General features: G+C 46.0%; 1 protein-coding gene and 2 non-coding genes across 3 annotated transcripts; all 3 read right to left on the bottom strand.

The window, feature by feature from the left end:
- Positions 1-5,019: 5,019 nt before the first annotated feature.
- On the bottom strand, positions 5,020-18,673 carry NCL (nucleolin). Its single transcript, XM_061637542.1, has 15 exons — positions 18,553-18,673; positions 16,366-16,473; positions 15,494-15,752; positions 14,417-14,557; positions 12,604-12,783; positions 12,278-12,364; positions 11,170-11,299; positions 9,590-9,726; positions 9,255-9,378; positions 8,736-8,872; positions 7,847-7,973; positions 7,456-7,607; positions 6,944-7,070; positions 5,617-5,831; positions 5,020-5,496 (listed from the first exon to the last, which is right to left on the bottom strand). Exons 1-15 carry the CDS (start codon positions 18,568-18,570, stop codon positions 5,414-5,416), a joined length of 2,025 nt encoding a protein of 674 aa, XP_061493526.1. The 5' UTR covers positions 18,571-18,673; the 3' UTR covers positions 5,020-5,413.
- On the bottom strand, positions 6,649-6,788 carry LOC133389881 (small nucleolar RNA SNORA75). The gene has a single exon (XR_009764188.1). It is a non-coding gene; the product is annotated as a small nucleolar RNA SNORA75 (small nucleolar RNA).
- LOC133389886 (small nucleolar RNA SNORD82) lies at positions 13,196-13,261 on the bottom strand. The gene has a single exon (XR_009764193.1). It is a non-coding gene; the product is annotated as a small nucleolar RNA SNORD82 (small nucleolar RNA).
- Positions 18,674-19,834: the final 1,161 nt, after the last annotated feature.

Genomic DNA, 19,834 nt, shown 5'->3' with positions numbered 1-19,834 from the left:
TTTAAGCTGGCATGAATAATTTTGGCCTGGGGACTCGCAAGAGACTGTGCGTGTGGGGTGGGGGGTGGGGAGATGTTCAGCCATGAAGCCCACTGGGTGACTTTGGACCAGTCACCGTCTCTCAACTTAACCTACCTCACAAGGTTGGTGTCAGGATTATATATGGAGGGTGAAGAAAACCATGACCTCCTTGAAGGAAAAGCAGGCTAATAAATAAAAGTAAAGTTGCAGGTGGACTGAACACCCAGGTTAGAGCACCCTTGACTATTTAGCTGCAAGGGTGGGCCAGACTTGCACATTTTGCATCCCACAGGGGGAAACTGGGGCCCTGAATAAACTGAAGACAGATTTAAGAAGTGGTTGTAGAGCAGTACAGGTGTACTACCTAGATGTTCTCTCTTGGAAGCATTAGGGTTAGTAGAGGGTTAGAGTTACCTGTTAAATCAACAAGGAAGGTAATAAATCATCAGTCCTTCCTGTCATCTGTGGTCTGAAGCAGAATTTCTGCCTTCAAATGCTATAATTTTGTGTGAACTGGGGTGGGGAATCTTTTTGGGTCAGATCTTTACTTCTCCCGACCCCACAGGCCAACTTTGACAGGTAGGCAGGGCCACCCGCCTGTCAACCTTCTGATGTCATGATGACATCAGGCGACTCTTGCCCACCCATCAAAATGAGGAGTGGGGTGGCAGGATTGCGCTCCCTCCGCCCATCAGCTGATGTCACCCAGTGACATCAGCTGATTGACAGGCAGGCAGTTTTGGGAAAATGGCCTCATGGGCCAACCTGGACCCCCTGACAGGCCAAGATTGGCTCAGGGGCTGGAGCTTCACCACCTCTGCATAAGAGAGACCACGAGAGAGCTGGTGTGAGGTAATGGCCAAAAAACTGAGCTGTGAATCAGGAGCTCTTCTGTTCAAAGCTCACCTCTGCCATAAACACACTAGGCAGCTGTAGTAAAACCACACGTTCTCAGACTCGGTTCCCATGTCTGCAATATGGGTGATAATGCTACCTTACAGGGTTGTTGTAAGGATAACTAGCTAATTCTGTAAAGCACTTTGAACACTTGAAAGTGCTATACAAATGTCAGAATATTATTATACTTTGTAATACCATTACTTGTTGATAAAAATGAGAGCGCCGAGCTCAGAAGCCCCTCATTCAAATCTCACTTCTGCCATTTGATGAAGTGGCCTTAAGCAAGTCAGCCTTCTCTACCTGTGAGGTATGGCAACAGTGACATACTTTACAAGGTTGTTAGAAGGATTACACAATAGCACGTGCAAAGCACTTTGTCAGTTTATCAGCCTGAGTTGCCTAAATTGACTCAGTAAGAGGTTACCTCTGGCAAACTGGGCTACCTTCCTTTTTGCATTGCTGCCACCTAGTGTTCAGTATATACAACCGCAGAACTTCCTCTACCATTTGCTCAAGACGGTCTCCGAATAACACTTTCCAAAATGGCTGCATGTCGCTGCCAGTTTTCCTTGCCCTGTTACCACTGCAGCTCCGGGACTGGAGAAGATTAAAGATTTTCATAGCCATCGTTCATAAGACACAATGGAGCAGCAGGCTGCTGCTTTTTCTTGCTACTAGACGGCACAGCACCTGCTTTACATGCAGCAGTTGCCAGATATAATCTCTGGCATTGCCAGGCAGGGCTGGGAATGTTCCATCTGAAACCCTGCGTAGCTGCTGCCGCTCGGTGTAGATCAGTAGCGGGGAATCTGTCCCACTTCAACGTCAGCCTCCTAACTGGAAGAGGAAGGACCCACCATATACTTGTAATTGCAATTTGTTTTAAACTTTTTAATACTGAATTTTAAATCGTTGCAACTTGCCCTGTGACCTCCTAGTGAAAGGCAGGCAATAAATAAATTTATGATTGGTGGTGAAGCTATTTGCGGCCAAACAACAGCCATCTTTCTCCAACAGGGCTAGCTCTGCTGAAGGGGGAGAGACAGGCTGCAGGGCAGGTTGCTGTAGCCAGGTTTGCCTACCTCCCAGGGAAGAGGCTAGCTGTGCAGAACAGCCATCCTCACTAGCCTCTTCTGACATCCAGGAGAGGAAGGCTGTGATGAATACACTTTTCCTGTGGAACCACCACCTCACCAGGCAAAGTCCCTGCCAAAACAACCCCATTTCCCCCCAACAATGGCATAAGCTGCTAGTCAAAGTGAAAGCACATCAAACTGGTGTGGCAAAAGCTTGATGAGCCACTCCGGAGGCTAGGGCTGGTCTGGGAGCCAAGGAGAAGCCTCACTATGGCACTGTTATCACTAGCCAAAGGCTACCCTATCCCCAAATACACTGGGGCAAGCCAAGCACTCCACAGACCTGAAAATCCTACTGACTTGGGGTTTCACCAGATTTTACACTCAAGCTTGCAAGCTTATCATAGCCTTGAGGCAAGGGGCTCTCCAACTTTGTATGCCCAGGGCCCATAGAATCACATCGTTGGAAGGGGCCTACAAGGCCATCGAGTCCATCCCCCTGCTCAATGCAGGAATGCAAATCAAAGCATTCCCAACAGATGGCTGCCCAGCTGCCTCCAGTGAGCCCATTACCTCTCCAAGTAACTGGTTTCATTGTCGCATAGCTTTAACAGCTAGGAAGTTTTTCCTGTTCAGCCCACTGAAGGACTAAAAATTACTGAGGTCCACCAGTCACTAAATGGTGATTCATGGCTGTAGCCTGTCACAAAATGGTGATGAGACTGGCATATCAATTTCCAGACTTGCTTTGGAAACAGTTAAATTCTTTGATACAGGCTTCCTTGCTACAGCAAGTTCCAACAGCTGAGCTTTCACCAAGCCAAGCAGACAGTGGCTGCGGATGTGCAAATCATTCCCCCCATTTTAGGTAGAACGTTGAAGCTTTTTAATTTGATTCCTTGCACCCATTTTCCAAAGTATTCTCACCATTTCTTCTTCCACAACTTGTACTCTCTCTCTCCCAGAAACCTTTCACCACTCCTTTTTATATCCACAGGAGGGCCTGTCTGGGAGTCCGAATCCCTGCTCGTGTCTCCTGGGTGTCAAGGGCCAGCTAAAGATCACCCCCACAGTGAGTGGCTGCACCTGTGCAGCCGTGGGCAAGCTGCAGAGTCCCAAGGAGCCCAGTTGTCCCCCACTGGCAGTTGCGGGCAAGGAAGGGGCTGGCTTGTGCAGCTGTGGGAACCTGAGCAGGCCCTCGCCAGCTGGGGAGGACTAGCCTCAGAGAGAGGCAATGGTAAACCCCCTCTGAATACTGCTTACCATGAAAACCCTATTCATAGGGTCGCCATAAGTTGGGATCGACTTGAAGGCAGTCCATTTCCATTTTTTTTATCTTGGAAGAGCTTCCCCCTTATCATTTTAAAAAAAAAAATTAAAAATTGGGAATCAAGTATTAACCTTTTCTCTCTAATGTTCCCTAACACTCCTGGCCTTCGCACTCAGATGACAGGCTTCTTGGCTCCATAGGCAGCCAGGTGGAAAGGGGAGTCAGGTGTAGTGGCAGCCCGTTTCACCTTCAGTCCTCTCTGCTTCCCATTTCCTCACACATCAACAGTTTCCCTTGCTCCAGTCACCTCCTGCCCCACAGTGCATGCACACCACGCAGGCAGTGAGCTGCTCCTGCTGCCAGCGCCAGACATCCAAAGGCTACTGCAGGATTGGGGTAGGTCTACAGCACTAAGGTTAGGGGTGGTGCAAAGCCATTTGAGAAATGTTGATGTAACAACTTTAAAAAAAAACAAATTCTTTAGCTTTTACTAATGCAGAGCCCTGCTTAGTCAAGACTATTGCCCACCATTCTGCTTTCCAGTGGCCCATCAAATGTCTCCAGGAAGCACAAATAGGGCAACCCCTCTCTACTATTCGTTGCCTCTGAAGGAATTCAAGATGCTGAACTTTGCTCTTAAAAATCCATCTTAGCAGCAAGCCCAGAGGTGCAATCATCCTGGTTTCCAGGAGGTATTACTTTTTTGGGAGCAAGGTCCCTATGTCTTCAATGGCCTTTCCTGCCAATTAGAGCCAATCAGAGTGAGTCAGCCACCAAGAAGACTCTTCTCAGTAGCTAGCACACTCCCCATTAGTCTTAAATAGAGCAACCAAAGGAAACCCAGCAAAGGAAGTTTCTAAACTTACAGCATCTTAGTACATTTGCCCACATATGTGCACAGAGAATAGAATTGACTGAAAGGCAACACATTGGGATCCGCATTGATTGTTGCAATGCATCACTAAGGGAAGGTCACCCAGTGCGCTTTGTCGCAGTGAAGATCTGAACCAGTCTTCCCAGCCCTGAACCAATCACTCCTTTAACTGCTACACTACACGTGTTAAATAATCTTTTTTCTTTATACCCACAGAGAACAAAGGAACTACAGAATTAGTTTTAACAGCAGTATACCAGGATTATAATCATCATCTGGAGAGCAACACTGGGCTCAGGTATATCTTCCCCAAAATAGAAGCGCAAGGATTTATAGCAGGAATTTTCAATTGCCAGTTGAGAACACAAACTATTTTCTTACACTCAAGCTATCAAACCTACAACAGAACATTTGGCCTTTCTTAAAGCTGCATATTTGTGACTATTTGGTATGCTGCTCTGAGAATTAACTTCAGGTAGTATTTTCACGATCTCGCCCACTTGAAAAAGAAATTTCAACCTTTGAAAAAAACTTTATAAATTAGGAATGCTAAGAAATCAAACCGAAGGTGTTCCTGCGTCTTTGGTAACAGCAGAAACACAGTTTAGCACAGCACCAGCAATCCCTTAGGATGGGCCATGATACACCCCACTGTGCGTAGGGGGACAAGCTGTGCACAAGATTAGTAGCACCACTCTCACCATGTTTGAGGAAACATGGCGGCTAAGAGTTTTCAGGAAGATTTCCAAAGTTCCTCTATTGTTCTAGGTTGGAAAACACAGCCAAAGATTTTGGCCCAACAGCTGATTGGTAAACAAAGCCCACCTGCCTGGCTTGTTTGTGGATTTCCCTGGACTTTGCTGAGAAACACACAAGAATCTGTTTAGGCCCTTTAATCTGCCCAAGACAGTGTGCCAAGACACAAATGATAAAACATTTTTTGCATTTTTACAGCAAGAAAAAAAGACAAACAAAAAAGGAAAAACCCTACAGAAATGTATAAGGAAGTTAATTTTGTACATGGGGTAAAACGTTATAAATTTAGGACAATGCACTGACACAAGTCAACTCCCACATTTCTTGTTGCTTTTTAAAAGTTCATATGCGTGGCCAGGCAGTCAAATGGCTGTTACTTCATTGAAAGGATTTTTTCCAAGTAGCTCTTAGGGGACTGCAACGCATCTTGGAATGTCCTCAGAAGGCTCTGTCATATTGGTAGTGACAGAATTAAAAACCCCAGAGTCCTTTCAGATACAAGGGGCAACAAGCCACTTAGTCATCAAATTTTATCTTTTTTCCTTGTGGTTTGTGGTCACCACCACCACCTCTGCCTCCTCTGAAGCCGCCGCCTCTGCCTAAAAGAGATTTTTTTTGGGGGGGGAAAGAAAGAACAGAAAGAATAATTTAGAAAGCACAGCTCTTGACGTACTGTCATTACTCAAATATGAAAGGACGGGGAGCATCAGCACAAGTACCTCCAAATCCTCCTCTGCCACCCCTGCCACCGAAGCCTCCCCTGCCACCCCGTCCGCCTCTGCCTCCACGACCAAAGCCACCACCGCCACGCGCCCCATCGCCCTTCGGCTTGGCAAAGTCAAGGGTCACTTTGTTCCCATCAATCTCTCCATCCTCCATGGCTTCCTTTGCTGCTCTGGCATCTTCTGGGGAGCTGAAGTCCACAAAGCCAAACCTAGGGAAGAGAGGTCAGTTTCAGCCTTTCACCCACAAAGCTGTGACTCTGTTGTTCAAAATGTGCTTTAGGAACGAAAGGTACCAACGCAAAGACATATTCAGCTTGCACGAGATGGAGGAGCCCTTCATCCTGCCATTTTCATCACTACTGCAGTTATTTAAAGCCCAAAGCCCAAATCAGACGTCCGAGAGACGCTGAGGTTTACATCACAAAAAAGTAAGGGTAACATCCGGGACACAAGAGATGCCTTTCTACCTAGAAATGGGTTGGCCTCAGAATTAAGAGGTTATTTGCAATAAGCCCTGAGGAATTTCATTTCCTAGCCCACCTTCCTGCCAAAGGCTCAAAGTGGACATTACACACAGTTTGCAAGACAACAAATAGCACTAACTGATTATCTCACTGGCAGCAGTAAAAGTTATCAGGATTTGCATCCCCGTTGAAACCAGAGCCCAGAGCCTTGCTTAGGCTAGTTAAGTTGCAACGGAACTGTTAGGAGCACTGCTCTGCACTCAACAGATTGTCTGCAAAAGGAAGGTGCAACCAAGGCAGGTCTCCCCAAGACATGCCAGGACACGCAGTTTAGGATTTTAAAAAAAGGATAATAAAGGTAAGCACCACCACCTGTTATGTTCAAAGCTTAAGGCAGCCAGTGCAACCAACCTACAACAGTACATTCTTTAAAGCTTGCATGGTGTACTGGGGCTTGAAATAGTTCTATTTTCTGCATAGCAATGAAGTATGTTCAGAGGCCTTGTGCTTCAGCTACCCATGCACTTGCCTCCAGGCTTCTCTGCATGCTATGAATTTTCAGGGTTGTCCCACAGCAATGACAGTTGCTCATCTGAAGCACACAGAGGCACCCAAAGTCAGAGCTGCAGTCTTGCTCTCCTTCTCGTGCGAATCCATAGCCTGCCACTGGATTTTCTGCAGGAAGGAGCTCATTGAGAAGGCAGGGAGGCTGCTGTGTTTGCACAAAGAAGCTCAGACCAGAGGCATAAAGGAGGGTCTGGTTAAGTGGAGGTCAGCAGCAGCATTGGACTTTGTGCTTGCAGTCATGTCAAAAATTCTGTAACTGAGGCAGAACTTGGACTCCGTTTTATACATACCCTTTGGATGAGCCAGTGTCTCTGTCAGTGACTATTCTCGCACCAATGGAGCCTTCAAATGACTCTTTCAATGTCTCTTCTGTTGTTTCTTCAGACAGGCCTTTCACAAAGAGTGTTTTGCTTTGCTCTAAAAAAGGAACATCAGGTTTTAAGCAGGGTTGATACACCAAGGGTTAACCAGTTATGTCTCTCTCCCCCCCTCAACATTTGTACATTAAAGGCAGAGGTTCCCAAACTGTGGTCCCTGCCCATGTCCACATTAACATTCATTTTAATTTTTAATTGTATTTTTACTGCTTCTTGTATTTTCTTGCATTACAATTTGTATTCTGTGGAATACAATAAAAGAATAAAATACTATTAAAATTATGCAGCGCCTAGCACAGCATGTTCTAATTGCTACAACAAGCAGGATCATTAAGTGGTCCACCTAAGACCCACAGCAATTTTTAAGTAGTCTGTGGGAAAGAAAGTTGGGGAACCACTGCGTCAGAGCACTGACAGCTACTTACGCGCAAATCCTCCTCTAGCATTGAAATTCCTGTTTTGTCCTCCTGGGGTGCTGAATTCCAGCCTGATTGTTCGGCCTTCAATTTCTGTATTGTTGCAAGAGTTCAGTGCTTCTTTAGCATCCTCAGCGGTGGCAAATTCTACAAATGCGTAACTATGTAAAGAGAGACTGGTGTCAAGTTGGGGACTGATTCACCTATGACAGGGTGGCGAATCATTTTCAGCCCAAGGGCCACATCCCCTTCTGGAGAACCCTCCAAGGGCCACAAGCATGGGGGAGGAGGGGGTAGAGAAACAGAAGTGGGCCAAGCAAGGCATGCAAATATTAACTACTATAGGAGATAATGCATGCCTGCTTTATATTCATGCTACAACAAATACGCTCCTAATTACCCTTTAGGTCTTCCCTGGTTGTTCTGTGGAATCCTGATTGCTGAAGCTTTGTCAAAGACTTCCTGAAGAGATTCTTCTGTTGCATCATATGAGAGGTTGTTCACAACAAGGGTCTTTGACTCTCCACCTGCACAAAAGAAAAGTGTTGAAAAGTTCCGTTTCCGGCACAAAATTTGCCCCCCAGTGCATTTTAGTGTTGTGCCCAAATTTTCTCCTGCTTTCTTTAAAAAAAAAACATACTCAAATGATGAGAAACAAAATTGCATTTGAATAACTGCCAGTGGGGAGAGAACATTTTGGTCAGATGCTTGTGGGTATGGGCTTTTCCTTACTTAAAATATGGTCAAGGGGTGTTTGTGGGTGTCCTTTCCCTTCATGCTATAAATCATCACACCTGTTGTCTGCACTGTGCAGCTTTCCTGCATGCCTACACATCAATGAAAGACTGGGGAAGATGTCTTGAGGTAAGTCCTGCTATGGGGCCTTTTCAGATCAGGAAGCGCCAGCAGCCACAGAGGCTGCAGAGGGCCAGAGAAACGTTTACTAAAAACACACACATACACCTTGCAATAAGGTAAGCTCAAGGCCCCACACTGAACAGAATTCCAGAGTATCCTCAGAATGAAGCAGAAAAAATGGAGGCCTCTTTCACAGGGGGAGAAGACGCTTGAGAAACCGGAAGACAGATTTCCATACAGCTCTGGCTCATTCCTCCTATCCTGGAGCTTCTCACTCTGGCAATGAAAGAGAAGCACTGCTTCCCTTGGTAATTTTGTAAGTCACTGCCACGATGGCAACTTCATGGCAGTAATTCGTCATCAAACCAAGCTGATTCCAACACTACACATGCACACACACCCCAGCATTTCACATGACTGTGCTCCCTTACTGGATTTCCTGCCATCCTGGTGACTCTTTTCGCCTGTGTAGTCAAGCATGATGGCCCGGCCCTCAATCTCCATCCCTTGTTTTTCCTCCATTGCTTTCTCTGCATCTGCCTCAGATTTAAATTCAATGTAAGCAATCCTGGAGTTTAAGAGAAGAATACAAAGCTTGGTCAAATATTTTGCTCAGGAAGTCCAACAAGACAAAAATGACTCTTTAAGAAAATAGTTAGCAATGATGTCAAATACCATCAAGACAGTGAACCTTCCAGGGAAGTGAAAAAAATTTCAAGGACTCATAACTTCGTTGCAGGATAACCGATCCATTTTAAATAGCGTGAAATAAAATGGGAACATCTTCGGTATCAAAAGGTGAGAATTTTAGGATTCTATGGACAGAATTGCATGTGCAGATTTATGCTGTCTAAACAGGAATGTCTGTTTGACCTCTGCTGCTGAATGGAAGTGGCCACAACAATTTAACATTGCAACACACTTTTCTGGGGGTAATTTAAACCACATACCCTTTGCTATTTCCATCCTTGGACACCAGCCTGACCTCCAGGGCATTGTCAAACACTTCTTGCAGGTCTTCTTGGGTTATACTGTAAGCAAGGTTCTTCACAAAGATGGTTCTTGCATCTCTCTCTGTAAGGGAAATAGCACAGGTTATCAACCTAGACAGAAATACTTTGAACACTCATACTCTGGCATCTATTCAGTGAGTTTTAGAAAAGCCTTAACACTCCACTGCAGGACCATCTACAGGAAACGGCTGCTTTAAAGCATTTTGTCTTTTGAGCAACATGAAAAGGTTCCAAGACAAACAAAACACACTAGATTGAGAAACTTAACCTACCTTTCTTGTTCTCTTGAATGCTCTCTCTACTCTTTGCTTTTTCCAGTTTTATTTCCAAGCCCATTAATTTCTTCCCATTTAGCTTAAGTGCTTTATCCAGCTCAGCTTCTGAGGAGAAATCCACATAGCCAAACCTCCTACAGGAGAAAAGAGTTCCAACGTTGAGCCCAAATTAATGTGGTACAAAATTGAGTAAAGTTGGATAATTGCATTAATGAAGCATCTAAAAAACTAGCAAATCCACCCAAATAGACATGTTAGCTGGGACTAAGTATTATATTTATTAGAAAGCAAGGTCACATTTTACATGCAACAAAGGTTTGTAGGGCTTTAAAAGCTAAACCATGTAAAGCAGACTAACACAGAATCTGATGAAAACGTTTCCCGTCACCCACCCTTGCCCCAGGAAAAGCCACTACAAAATCTTCTTCCTTCCAGAAAAAACACAACTTCTGGAACGAATGCCTAATCCAGGTATGGAGAGCATCTGTGGCCCTGTAGATGTTAGACCCCCAGATCCCATCAGACTCAACCAGCAGGCCAGGGACAACAGGAGTTTTACTCCAACAACATCTGGAGAGCTTAGAGATGTGAAGGCCCAGAAAAATCAAGACCCCCCCCCCCAAAAAAGCCTTTTCTGTTTTTTTTCCCCTTCTGGAAAAAAACAAACATTTTGGGCTATGACACTTTAAGAGGGTATAGAAGTTTGTTTCAACCCAAGCAAACCTTTCAACTTTTCAACGCTCATAATAAATATGAAGCAGAAACTGACAGTTATAGCTCAGAAAATGATACATTTAATTTAGTATGAGGTCTTTGTCTTTCCACGCCCTCTCTATGGAGATGCTTTATGTCTGCTTGACATTGTGGAGGACTGGAGGAAACATAATCACTCTTTTTTAGTACAATGTGGATAGTTTCTCCTGTTTTAATTTTTTTCGCTTGCTCTTAAGAAATTAGCAAAACAAAAGAGATGCTAGGTTCCTTACAGTTCAGCAGCTTATACCTCTGATTGTAACATTTAATTTTTTTAAAAAAATAATAATTTTAATTTGTAAATATTGTCTGAATAAACTGTACTTTTAATATACCAAACATAATAATTTAATGGCAAATCAAGTTACACATAATACATTTTATGTTGTTAAAATAAAAAGTGGGTTTCAATCTATGAAGGGCACTAAAAAAACAAGTATTGTATATTTTTCAATTCCCTCCCACCTACCCACCCCAAAAAGCACGGCTTTACCATGGCTTGAAAATTTCTGGAAATTTTACATCTTGAGGAAGGCTACAGGTTTCCTATCCCTAGTCTAATCCAAGGCCACTAAAAGCCTTGGAAATATGTGTTCATCTTCACATATTGTAAAGTAACATGGTCAACATCCAAATGCTTGTTCTGCAATATTCACCTCCTCCCCTAAATTTCTCCAGCCAACCCTGAGCCTGCTATGATCAAAAGGAACCCAACACAGCCACTACCTTTAATGCAGAATCAGCAGCTTTACCAGTAGAAAGATGTTTTAAAGTGAAGTTCTTACTTTGTAAATAATTCTTAGGTGCGCAAATTTAATCCTTACTTTGAGCTGCCAATTCTGACTTCTTGAACTTGAAGATCCTTTTTGGCAAAGAAATCCCTGATGGCAGCCTTCAGTTCATCAAAGTCCTTGTTTCCATTCAGATTGCCCATGAAGAGGGAGAAGGTGGCTTCTAAACAAGTTAATGGAAAATTTAAGTTGTCAACACTTTTAAGGAATGACTGGACTAAGTAGGGACCGTTTCCACCTGTCAGGAACCTCCAACACATCAGCTTCAGAATCTTCAGTTTTAGGTTCTAGTTGTCATTTGTGCAGATAGGTACACCAATAGCGAGGGTGCACTGCACTCTCCTCCACCTTCCCGCAAATCAGGAAACACAGAGGTACTCACTGGAGCAGTGCAACAAGGACTTTCAGAAAGCTTTACAGCATGGATAAAAAGAATTATCCCATTCTTCCCTCATCCCCTTCTAGTCTCTTGTTCGATTCCCCAAAACCTTTGTAAAAGGTAAAGGTGTCCCCGCACTTATAGTGCGAGTAGTTTCCGACTCTTAGGGTGACGTCTTGCGACGTTTACTAGGCAGACCATATATATGCGGCGGGATTGCCAGTTCCTTCCCCGGCCTTTCTTTACCCCCCAGCATATGCCGGGTACTCATTTTACCAACCACGGATGGATGGAAGGCTGAGTGGACCTCAACCCCTTTTACTGGTGACTCGACTTCCTCCTTCCGTTGGAATCGAACTCCGGCCGTGAGCAGAGCTTCGGCTGCATTACCGCCGCTTACCACTCTGCGCCACAGAGGGTCAAAACCTTTGTAGCACCCTTTTAAAGCCTTAGCAAAGTCGTTAACTTCAACAGGCATCATCATGGTCATACGTTTAGAAAAGATCCCTGGGGAGGTCAGTAGGTGACCCTCAGTATGTGGGGCTACACCTAGCCTCAGCCCCAGAATCAAACTTTCTTCTGCTTGAAGATACATGCTGGGATTTAACAGCATGTTGGAAATGGGTGCTCTCTAGTTAGGCGTTATTAGATAGGAACGGATGAGTCATCTTTGGGGCAGCCCCTACACTGAGAAGGTGCTTATTCTGCTTTGTTTGAGGCTCCAGTAGAAAAGCCCAAGGGGCTCTCTCATGGGCTACTCACCTTCTGTTTTCTTTTTCTTAGCATCTGGGGTCCCCTTCTGCTTGGCCATTTCCTTCTTTCGCTTTCCAGCAATTTCTTGCGCAGTTTCTGTGGAGTAGGAACAGAAGCAAATGAAGTGTCAGAAAGACCCTAGAAGAGACAAGGAGAGCGCCGGGGGGGCCGCTGGATCAGGACTTGACTATCTTTAGGAAGTGCTCATGTGTGATTTGTACCACATCATTTCAGCGAGAAATCATCATTTCCAGCTTTAGAACCAAGTGAGGAAGCAAGACAATTATACCATTCCGAGAGCTTTGAGGACTAGCAAACTGTAACGTTCAACTCACCTTCGTCTTCCTCCTCGTCATCATCTTCCTCCTCGTCGTCGTCATCATCCTCATCGTCCTCGTCATCCCCAGACTCTTCCTTGGCAATCTTTACTGGTGTGACCTTTGCCAGTGTGGTTTTTGCAAGCACAGCTTTCTTTCCTTTAGCCAGTGTGATGTCCATGGGTTCATCTTCTGATTCTAGAACCACAGGGTGCTGTTTTAGATATTACTCACAATGCACAGCCACTATGTCAGATACACTCAAGAACAACTCCTCTTGCTTGCTTTGCCTCCTTTTTCAAATGAAGACCCACAAAACATTAATTTCTTACTACAGACACTTACCAGCCTTAAGGGACACAAATCTCAATGATGCCACTATTCAAAGTCACTATGTGCCAACATCAGGCTCATCTCAAAGGCCAGAAGTGTTTTTAAGTATCCAAAACAGTTTGGAATGGGAGTCAAGTTTGCCTAGTATAATGTTGACTGCTGATTTGGAATCCAGCTGTGTTCAGATGCAAGTTTGTGGTGTTCTGATTCAGCCAGGAAACAAGACTAGTATGCTCCTACTACTTGCGTTGTCTGTGGTAGGGAGCAACTTCATCCAACACATCAGCTCATACTGGAGACATCAGAAGATCAGTATTAAGTCCCAATAATCATCATCTGTGTCAGTATCCAAGAACAGACAAAACAGCAAGTTCTCCCTATACCCTCCACAGCAATCCTCAGTTTTTCACAAGGACTGGCCCTGCCCTGCGGTCTGAAAGCATGGGATGGACTCATGAGGCCTTGATTCCAATTGGCACCAGAAGCAAATACACCAACTGCCAGCCATCTTGGTGGCACTTACATGGCTTCCTCCAACGCAGTGCTCTCTTCCAAAACTTTTAAGACCCAGGGTACACAACACTTGTCAAGAACGTCTGGGATTAATCTAACTAAAATGGCATTATCATGGAGAATTGTGGGTAACATCTTGCATGGATTTTTGGATAACATCAATGTTGGGAAAATTACGCTGTGCTTCTAGCTGAGGATGAGCTCATTAATGCCTGAGTGAAGACACCTGTGTTATCAGCTCTAAGCCAGCACCTCAAGGTCACCGGCCTGGAGCTGAGAAGAGGCATGTATGCCAGAGTGGGAAAATCCTGGAACATTCAGTCACCAGGAAGTCCTCTGACTGGCCATCTAGCCTCTTGGTTGTTGCTATGCTTTTCCTTATAAAAGTACATTCTTCCTTCTTGTTAATTGCTCCACCTACCCTGACGTTACCTTTGCTGGGATGTGGATTCTGTGGGGTCAGGTTTCCTGCTTTCCTATGCTTTGTAAGTATGGTAGTGCTCGGTCAGCCAGGTTTTTTTGTTTTCAGACCAGTGATTTCAAATTTCACTATTTTGTATGGTTGGTTGATTAAGCCAAATACCCATGAAGGTTAGGCACGAAGGAACTGTTGTGCTACTCCTTTATATGCACTTTTCTTAACTGAGCTACCTCATATTTGCTCAGTGTTAAATATGAGGTGGAGAATGGCATGGCTCTAAATCCAACACCTAGGCTGACGTTACAAGCTACTGAAACTTGGGGTTCCGGCCTGAGGCTTCAGAAGCAGCAAGTGCAGTCCTTGGCTCTTGGTCTAAAGTGCGAGACGGGAATAAGGGGTGGTGGCAGTCTAACTTCTTTGCAGGGTTGATGCTTGGCACTTTATCAGCCCTGGCAACAGTGGCACCGTGGGCGTCTTACCAGGTGCTTGGCTTCCCTGGGTTGAGGGGATCTGAGTAGCCCACAACACACGCCATGCAGGTTCCCATGCATGAAACAGCCTTACCTTCATCATCTTCCTCCTCGTCATCCTCCTCCTCCTCAGACTCTTGCTCAGCTGATAGAGCAGCTAGAGCAGGGACAGGTTTTTTTGCTGACGCCAGCGCACTTTTCTTTACCAGTACTGCCGGCTCCTCCTCTGAGTCATCTGTAGCAATCAATTTATTGCTAGTTATTAACGGATCAATATGAGAACATCTGAATAGACCTAGTGAGCAGCTTACTGTGCAGTGGGAGCTGGAAACCACTTTTCATGACCTAACGACCTGAAGGATCAACACGTTTCACACTGTTTAAATGTGGCAGCCCTCCTTCAGACGATGCGGTTAGTGAAAAATGTCACCTGGCAGTCACCGCCCTTCCATCAGGCTGCCTCAGCGGGACAGATCAGAAGCAGGGCTCATTCCATCACCTTTACTGGAAGGCCAGCTCCATCAAGCTCCTCCTACCCCTGAACTGTTTCTAGGCCGGCTGGACATTGTAAGACCTCCTCTTTAAGAACTGGTGCCAGAGTTTGCCTTTTCCTCTCTTCCCTCCCCGGCCCTTTCCCCTTGCGCGTCATGTTTCTTAGATTGTAAGCCAGCAGATAGGGACTGTCGTTCACTCTGGGAGGCTTTTTGGGCAAAGACCTGGGTACAAATACTCAAAACAAATAAATAATACTGAATACGCATTAAAGACCGTAAAGCTTAATGGGCACCATATAACCTGCAGGCCACATAGGGCATCGCAAGGCATTGACCTGTGGCACCTCCAGTTAGTCTCTGGTTCACCCTTCCCCAACCTGGCACTGTCCAGATTTTTTGGATTACAACTCGCATCAGTCCCAGCCAGCATGGCCAAAGGTCAGCAATTCTGGGAGTCGAACAACATCTCGGGGAACCAGACTGAAGGAATCTGCTCTAGGTTAAACATATAGCCCTCATAATTATAGTTACACAATTAATGCCAAAAATACCATGCCATTTTCTCCAATATTTTCACTTGCTTTCAATTGTTTGCTGTTGCCTTCCTGCAAAAACCAGAAATATTTCTGAACTAGGCAGCACCCATTTCAGAATGTACTAAAGTACTGTTTATTCACCTTCATCCTCCTCACTATCTTCCTCATCCTCCTCATCTTCATCCTCCTCTTCGCTCTCTTCTTTCTTTGCATTTTTCCCATTTTTTGCTCCTTTGACAGGAACCGGCGTCTTTAGTGTAGCGGCTCCTTTCTTTGCTGGGGTAGCTGATCCTTTTTTGGCTGGGGTGGCCACTATCTTCTTGCCAGGAGTTGCTGACTTTTTGTTGGGAGTAACTGCAGCTCCTTTTGCTGGGGTAACTGCTTTCTTCTGGGGAACCATCTGTGGGAAGAGAAATATTCCAGCCCACAACAGACAATACTACCAAGCAGCCTAAGATGGAAGCAAAACAGAGGATATGGCCCTGGACTCCTTTTTGAAGGAAAGGTGGAATATAAGTTTTTAAAGTAATAATAATAATAATAAATATTACCACCATCTATGCTTGCTTACCTGCAAGCAAGCCCCACAGAACACAGCAAGGCTTGCTTCCAAGACAGCATGCATAAGATTGCACAATAAGGTAACCTCCTCCAACTAATAGGAAGATCAAGCTTGTAACAAACTTGGATCTCCTTAAAAGGCATCACTACATCAGACTTCCGTAAGGTAATGTGGATGGGACTTAGGAAGACAAATTGAAAAAATGAGCTATTAGCTATTGTAATTAGCTATTTTAACCCTTCACATATGCAACCTACAGATGCTTTCCAGCCTGTAAATTTCCAGATGCATATTTGCAAGGGTTAAGGCAGGTTACTATATTTTATTGTTTCTATTGCTTCAGATTAAATAATGACAATCACCCTAAGTAAGAAACAAGCATTATTTCCACTATAGTGACGATTTAAAATTACAATGACTGGTTTTGAGCATTAAGAGACCCAAATCTCACCTCTTCCTCACTGCTGTCCTCCTCTTCTGAAGAATCCTCTCCACTCTCATCAACTTCCTTTGGAGGAGGAAGGGCCATTTTCTTTTGCTTAGGCTGATTTTTAACATTCTAAGGGAGCAAAACAACAAGTTAGGAGCCTGCTTTTCCCAGTGCTCACCCTGAGGAACTGCTTCAACCTGGGAGTTGAGTATCATCACTTATGGTACAAGACACCCCACCAATCATTTCACAAATGTTAAAAGTAGCACTGCGTAAGGATGCAACAGGGACAATAAAGGAAGTAAAGAAGACTTCTACTAGGATCACTTGGTTCTGTCATTTGCACCAATACAAACCAGCAAGGCTAAAGACTACCCTCAGGCCTAGAAGAATATTTCTAATCCAAAGAACCTTTATTGGCTGCTAGTAGTCAATTCAGAAACTGCCCTGCAGGAGGCTGGAAAAAGCAGCATATGATCAGGAGATGGCATCCAATTTCAGGATACACATATGAATAGAGGTCCTGTTCCCACATTTATTGAAACGTGTACTACTTTTTTAAATAAAGGTTACTACGAAGCACAGTTCTTTATAAAACCCATGCCTTAGGCTCTCTTTTTCTTATAGAGGAGTACTTCCCCATTCCCAGAATCGCTAACAGTTAGATATTTAACTAATTCATATTAAGTACCTCAGCATTGCTTTCTTCCTATTATGGCCACAATACAACTAGAAGTAAGCACTGCCAAGTCCCGTTAGATTTAGCTGCATGTTAAAGCTATGTGCTTAGTATGACTGAACTGCACTCTACCAAACACTAGGGACCACTGTATGAATAAATGTTCCCAACCAGCAGAGTATCCCATACAACAAACGAAGCCAAAGTATGCCAAGGAAAATGAGCAGGCAGAGTCAAAAGGAAGAAGAGCACATGCAATTTCATATGTGGTTTTCACTCTCTATATTATTAAGCAACTATCTTGCAAACTTGACAAATTAGCATTTGTAATAATCTCCCCTTCGTAGAGAACGTGTTTCACATGCAGACTGCCCCCTAGACCCTCTGGTGAAAGGGGCCTCAGGCAGAAGGGCGAGGGGAGCCTTTTCTCTGGCCTAGACGATGTAGCGCTGGTCTGAGGGAACCAAATGTGCCCATTTTAATTTACTACGGAGGAACTTCAAGCTCACAGGGGTCACGATTTCCATGCAGAATGAACCCTCTCTGCTTGTGTCACCTCAGGTAGGAAGGCCGGCATAGACCTTTGGCTAAAAGCTTCACCTGTGCGCCTTCGGGGGCAGGAAACCTGGCGCAACAACAAAACCCACTTTCTCGCCTCCCGTCACATTTAAAAGGCGAGCCTGGTGCAGGAGGTGGTTTTTTTTTTTTTAACTTTTTAAGCTATCAAGACTTCCAGCTATTAAACAAAAAGGGGCATCCCATCCCCAGCAAAGTCACTCCAACGATCAGACTCGCCAGGAGTGAATGAAGCTAGGAAGGAAAGGCAGGCCCGTCCCCACGATGCTGTACCACGTGGAGCCCAGAGAGAGAGAAAGGGAGCGCGAACAAGTCCGGCCGATTTCCTCCCCTTCCACGTGCTTCGCCACACATGGCCCTGATCACGTGCTTAGAAAGGTCGGGTGGGAGGGAGAGGGCGCGCGCAAGGCCCTCTCAGCCCCCCCATCTCCTCCTCCAAACTCTCGCGCCATCACGTCGCGTGCTCGCTGGCCAGGCCAGGCCCTGCGCGCGAGGCGTCGAAGGCGCTTACGATTCGGGCTGGAGAAAGAGAGAGAGACAGCCGGATAGAGGGCGCCTAGAAACGGTTCTCCGTCCCCGTCCACACCGCGCGCGGTCACGCACGCGCACGCTCGCTTTCTCTCAAATCTCTTTGAAAGGAAATAAAAGGGCGCGCGCGGGGGGAGGTCTAGAAACTGCCGAACGTTCGACTGCCGCAAAGCGCACGCGCGCGCCTGAGGCGAGGCCTTCACGCCAATAAGAAGCCACGAAAAGAGCCCGGCTACGGGGGGGGGGAAGGGGAACTTGAAACGGCAACTCCTCCTCCGCCTCCTCAGTGAAGCGTGAGGGAGGCCTAGAAACTGCCACGCGCACCAAGCCTCCCCGCCACCCCCCATCTTCCCCCCCCTCAATAATTCTGAGGGGCGAGGAAAAGGGCCTCGCTTTCCTTCCCGTTACTAGGCCGCGGGGCTCACCTTGGCGAGCTTTACCATAATGGCGGCGGAGTTGTCGTCCGGATCTGGAAAGACTGAGAAAAACCCCCGCACGCTCCTGGCGCCTCAATCGACTCTCGGCCCGAACTGAAAAGAGTGAGGTCGAGGGCTGGCTTCACTCTTTCTCCCGCCCCACGCTGCAGCCTCAGCCAATCGGCGGTCGCGCAGCCGCTCGCCCGCCCACTCCCGAAAGTAAGTAGCCAGTCCTCGGCTTTCTCGAAGTCGACAGGCCTGACCAATGGCAGCTGGGCCCGCCCTGCCCAATCAGAAACCGCGCCTAGATTAGAGGCGGGTAGAGGAGACGAAACCAGTAGGGAGGCAGAGCTGGGAGGTGTGTGCCCTCTGATAGGTCTGCTCTGACGGGCGGAAGTAGCGGAACGAAGGAAGCGGAGCACGTGGCGGTGGTGTCTGTCTTCAACCATGTGGGGGCTGCTAACCATTTTGTGTGATGTTTTTTCTGTTTGGTTTTGGAAATTATACCTGTATGGGAAAGAAAAGGGGCTATAGGGACAGAGAGCCAGAGGGGGAACTGGCTTACCTTAGTGAGGCTGCAGGCGTACCTGGGAGTAAGCCCCACTGAACACAGTGGGGCTTGTTTCTGAGTAAACGCGAATAGGAAGACGATTGCTGAATATGGTGATGGTGGAATGTAGGAATTGGACATATGTCAAGGGCTCTATGAAAGCTTCGTCGTTGGGTTCAGGGTCTTATTTGCCGGAAAGTGTGCATAGGCCCGCAGCGTCTGCGGGAAGTAGGGCTTAGAAGGGCTCAAGGTGTGTGTGTGTGTGGGGGGGGACTACAGATTCGTGTCCATCTAGCTGGGTTGAGGATCTACGAGTGAGTTCCAAATCCTTGGTTGGGCAGTCAAACATGAAAGGATGACTGGAAATAGGCGATCAGTCTCTGAAACCATCTCCTTTGCCGACCCCTGTTCATGATAGATTTTCGTATCTGGTGGCAGGATAATCTGGCTCAAATGGCACAAAGTGATCTAAGGGAGTTGGCCAGGTGGGTGAATGGTGTTGCCTTGAAAAGGTGCCTCTGTTTGTGTGTTAGATGCGGTGGTGAGGGGGGTCTGGAGGAATCATATTTGATCAGAGGCCAAGTTTTTAAGGCCCGTTTTTCCGCCGGGACTGCTGCAAGAACAGAAAAACAACCCTCATTCCGCTCTCTGTGAACAATGTTGTGTGTTCCCTTTTCTATGAGAGATGACTATAGCTCAGGGGTAGGGTGGTACCTCTGGGGTAGAGCATGTGCTTTGCAT

Source organism: Rhineura floridana, chromosome 7 (assembly GCF_030035675.1).
Source record: "Rhineura floridana isolate rRhiFlo1 chromosome 7, rRhiFlo1.hap2, whole genome shotgun sequence".
Classification (NCBI taxonomy): domain Eukaryota; kingdom Metazoa; phylum Chordata; class Lepidosauria; order Squamata; family Rhineuridae; genus Rhineura; species Rhineura floridana.
Note: the sequence above shows the minus strand (reverse complement) of the source record. Positions and strands in the feature narration are given on the sequence as shown.